Source organism: Procambarus clarkii, chromosome 30 (assembly GCF_040958095.1).
Source record: "Procambarus clarkii isolate CNS0578487 chromosome 30, FALCON_Pclarkii_2.0, whole genome shotgun sequence".
In the NCBI taxonomy this organism is placed as follows: domain Eukaryota; kingdom Metazoa; phylum Arthropoda; class Malacostraca; order Decapoda; family Cambaridae; genus Procambarus; species Procambarus clarkii.
The window spans coordinates 18,449,842-18,454,732 of NC_091179.1; the positions used below are offsets into that span (position 1 = coordinate 18,449,842).

Consider the following 4,891-nt stretch of genomic DNA (forward strand, 5'->3'; position numbering starts at 1 on the left):
AGTGGTGGTGGTGATGGTGGACGGGGGCCCAGGACCTTGGGGTTGTGGGGTGATCAACCAGGCAGACCCGGCCAGGGAGCTGATGGTTGATAACACCGTGCTGTATGGCTGTGTGTGTGTGTGTGTGTGTGTGTGTGTGTGTGTGTGTGTGTGTGTGTGTACTCACCTAATTGTACTCACCTAATTGTGCTTGCGGGGGTTGAGCTCTGGCTCTTTGGTCCCGCCTCTCAACCGTGTGTGTGTGTGTGTGTGTGTGTGTGTGTGTGTGTGTGTGTGTGTGTGTGGCCATACCTCCACTGTGTGTGCATCTTCCTCTCTCTCTCTCCCCCCCCCATCTCTCTCTCTCTCTCTCTCTCTCTCTCTCTCTCTCTCTCTCTCTCTCTCTCTCTCTCTCTCTCTCTCTCTCTCTCTCTCTCTCTCTCTCTCTCCCCCACAGGGGAGACACAGGCGTCCACGGAGGCCGTCTGGCATTAGCAGAGATACAAAACCCGGTGATTTGCATGGTGTAAAGCCCCATAATTTATGGGTGTGTGTGTGGAGCGGCACCTGGCACCCATTGCCCCTGCTGGCCCCAGTAGACGGTGCCAGGAACCCATGACACATGACACATGTTCCACGGGTCCACGTGGACCTGAACACATGATACATGTCTTCACTCGTATACGTACATACATACAACCCCTCCGTCAATAATGACGGGACTTACACCAACAGTTTGGTCAAACGTACAAAAGTAGACTGTTGAGTCCCTCAAAAGTGTCACATTTTGTGCTACGGAATTAAACTCAAAATGGCAAGCTACAAAAATTACAAGTAAATAACTTAACCCTATCCCTGGCGCTAGTAAGCAAGCCTAGGCCTAACATACCTTGTTTTAGGCCTAATTTCGAACCTATATACATGCTCTACGAGGCCCAGGAAAGTTAAGGTTTATTTCGTACACTTGTCGTGCCCGGTATGAAATGAATAGTACAAAATGCGAGCAATGTTGCTGCACCGTGCATTTTCGTACGTTCTACTAGATAGTTGCTATATGTACTATCATTAATGGAGGATTGGCTCCATAACTATCTTGAGATGATTTCGGGGTTTTTTAGTGTCTCCGCGGCCCGGTCCTCTACCAGGCCTCCACCCCCCAGGAAGCAGCCCGTGACAGCTGACTAACACCCAGGTACCTATTTTACTGCTACGTAACAGGGGCATAGGGTGAAAGAAACTCTGCCCATTGTTTCTCGCCGGCGCCTGGGATCGAACCCAGGACCACAGGATCACAAGTCCAGCGTGCTGTCCGCTCGGCCGACCGGCTCCCTACCACAAAGGTTGATGGAGGTTGAGCAACTACGCTCGTTAGGAGCAAATACTTGCTATACGGACTGTCATTAGGAGGTTGGTGGTGTGTGCTGGCAACCTCACCCTAATGCCACCTGGTTATAAGGCTCGCAAGGTGTCATTAATCAGGCCAAGTCTGGTGTGGGTAATGTGTACGATTTATACGTGAGTTATGTTGAGAACTGACAGAACCAGATGACGCTGGGACGGGTGACGGTGCTAGACCAGCTGACGGTGAAGCAGCAGGGACGGGTGACGGACGGTAGAGCGAGGGTCTCGCTTCATGCTGGTCGGCGTTCCATTCCCGGCCGTCTAAGTGGTTGGGTCACCATTCCTTTCCCCCGTCCCATCCCAAATCTTTATCTTTACCCCTTCCAAGTGCTATATAGTCGTAATGGCTTGGCGCTTTCTCCTCATAGTTCCTTCCTTCCTTCCTTCCTTCAGTTGCTAATATTATCTCGACAGCAGAGGTTGCAAAACCTTATGTGGAGCATGAGTGTGCTATACCCATCTTGAGTATGTACCGCTCTCCTGGATGGCCTGCTCCTCCACTCTCATTTATCTGACTTCTATACTAGGTAGAACAACGAGCCAGAAGACTCGCTAACGTTGACTCGTTATTGTTTAACTGTTCAGCCCATCAGAGCTCAGACACCAGGTAGGTGTTAGCAGCAACACTGTTAGGTATAAGGTCAATGTTCTCAAGGTTCCCATCTGACACTACTGCTTCGTGGACAGCTAGAAGTTGGCAGTCACAACACAAGACGCTCAGCCGTAGTGTCATCCTATATCTAACGTAATTGTAGGTAAACATTAAGTAAAGTTTATTTCAAATAGAAAAGTAATGATTTCATTTAATAAGCTTTTGGGTCTAGCTTATAAGCTTTATATAAGCTGATGTTGGATAACTGTACTCACCTAGTTGTATTCACCTAGTTGTGCTTGCGAGGGATGAGCTCTGCTCTCTCGGCCCGCCTCTCAACTGTCAATCAACTGTTTCTAACTACTAATTTTTTATTATTGTATTTTATTTTCACACAAACACAGGAAGCAGCCCGTAACAGCTGTCTAACTCCCAGGTACCTATTTACTGCTAGGTAACAGGGGGCATTAGGGTGAAAGGAAACTCTGCCCATTTTGTTTCTCGCTGGCGCCGGGAATCGAACCCGAGCCACAGGATTACGTGTGCAGCGTGCTGTCCACACAGCCACCGGCGCCCTAAAGTCCATAGCTTGCAGTGTCATGAGGGATATTACCAGTACTTCTTATATACCCCCTAGTGATAGTTATAGTTATGATGAGACGAGAGAGAGAGAGAGAGAGAGAGAGAGACAGAGAGAGAGAGAGAGAGACAGACAGACAGACAGACAGACAGACAGACAGACAGACAGACAGACAGACAGACAATTGATCATACTACTCAACAATAACATCACTGTAGATAAATTAAGTAGTTTCGTAAGCTACAATGATGTCACTGCAAGTCAATCATCGTATATACTCACACATCAACCCTCGTATTGCAACAAAGGAATATCTCACCAAGAAAAGTCTTCATGGCATCAAATGTAAGTTTAATGAACTACATAATTCTTGAAAAGAAAATGAGAAATAATCCTCCTTTACATATAAATTACATGGCTGAAATACACTTATTTTTTAACGACAATGACAATAATACAAATTACATCCTGATGTGCCACAGAGGTGAGTTGCCATACCACGAACATGAAGGAGCCGGTGGATGGCACCCCACATTATGGCACTTGGTAAATAGACTAGAATCGCCATGGGGATTTTGGCACTGTGGTTACTTGGGGCAGCAGACTCGACTTGAGACCTCGCCGAGCTTCGATACCATCTGACAGGTAATTGACAGGGTATGCAAATCACTGCGCAGCTCATTGTATATTTAACAGCCATCGTTTCTCCTGATGTAGCGTCCGTCAGCACTAAATAAAGTGAAGTTATCTGGCTGGGAACAGGTGTACACACACACCTGTCTCTCTTCAACGTCAAAAGTTGCCGCTTCAGAAAGAACTCGACGGAGTCACCATTATATCAGCACCATTATTGTTTATTTCTTGCGAAAACATGTTATCACTGACTCGGGTAACGCTCCGCGAAGTCTGTCCTCAATTACACTGCTCTGAGGGGAAGGGAAGACCCTCCTTCTCGGCCACTAGGAGGATCTCGAACGGGTCAGCTACAGCTAACGACGGAATGTCGTAAAAGACATCTAAGTTGTCGTCTAGCAGTGCGGAGTCGTCAGAGAGGAGCTCCTCGATGTCACTGGCGCTACTGAGGGACTTGCGGTCGGTGGAGGGCGAACAGGTGACGGAGGCGGCGCTGCAGGATGGGGAGAAGCACCCCAGCAGCTGCTGGCACTGAGAAAGGTTTTGCTGGGGGAGACTGGGCGACGAGTGCTCGTACTGGAAGCTCGTCAACCCACCGGACGTGCACGCTAGTTTTTGAAAGGAATGTTGGAAAGATGGTTGAAGTGGGTACTGTAGCGAGTGCTGCAAGGTGTTATGTATGGAGTGTTGTAAGGTGTTTTGTATAGAACAGAGCTCTGGGTCGCCAGTCTCTTGCAAGACGTGTGACAGAGCTCTGATGTAGTCCACAGCCAGACGGAGAGTCGTGATCTTAGTCATTGATGAGGAAGTTGCTTGAATCTCCAGGGCGTCGGGAAGAACTTTACGCAGAGACTCGAACGCATTGTTAATCTCCTTCATTCGATGACGTTCTCTAGCATTGGCAGTTTTCCTCCGATACTTCGACAATGGTGCTGGCCTTGACTTCGAACTTGGGAGCCTCTTGGGAGCCTCCTTGCGGATTATTTCGTGCTGCAGTCTCTTGATGATGGTCCTCGGCCGGAGGGCGTACTTCTCCCTCGAGCGGGTGTCCTTGCTGTTGTTGTTGGTGTCGGTGGAGGGCGAGTCTGGCCCCTGGTCCTGATGTGGGCACTCCATCGCCTGCCCACCCACGTCAATCATCCTCGCCACACCTGAGGATAATTACTTCCCTCGCATCGAAGTCTCCCGTGTCGCTGTGACGCACACACAACACTCGGATATAATTCTTGCTTAAAGAGCTGTACCCCACAACTGTATCACTTGTGGCATAGAGCGACAACTGGTTAAGGTACTCAATTAACTTCACTTTCAGTCACCTGGAACATTGTTTCATCGTGATAATAAGTCATTCTCGGAGGACACAGCAGGAGACAGGAGACAGGTGACGCCTAGACAGAGCACTGCGGGGTCGAGGGTGAGGGGGCGGCGTTAGTGTACCGCAGAACCTGTCGTATTCTGGCCTTCGAACTTCCTCTTCTGGCGGGGGAAATATCCTTCCATATTGGGACTAGGGCACCTCACGCCTCGCTGGACACGGCTGCTGCTAGGCAACGCTCACAGCACCTCACATGCCTCAAAGTTAACAGTTCATGATGGCGCTCGCATGGAGATACCATTCACGGATGGTTTCATACTGGAGTGAGTGAGTATAAGTGAGTGAGTGAGTGTTCTTCAAGTGTTAGGTTTGGGAAGGTCCGTCTTGCCTC

The 4,891-nt window shown here is 49.0% G+C and overlaps 1 protein-coding gene across 1 annotated transcript; it reads right to left on the minus strand.

Moving 5' to 3' along the window:
• Positions 1-2,916: 2,916 nt before the first annotated feature.
• LOC123765617 (helix-loop-helix protein ngn-1-like) lies at positions 2,917-4,891 on the minus strand. Its single transcript, XM_045754292.2, has one exon. The coding sequence runs from the start codon at positions 4,323-4,325 to the stop codon at positions 3,465-3,467; it is 861 nt and encodes a 286-aa protein (XP_045610248.1). The 5' UTR covers positions 4,326-4,891; the 3' UTR covers positions 2,917-3,464.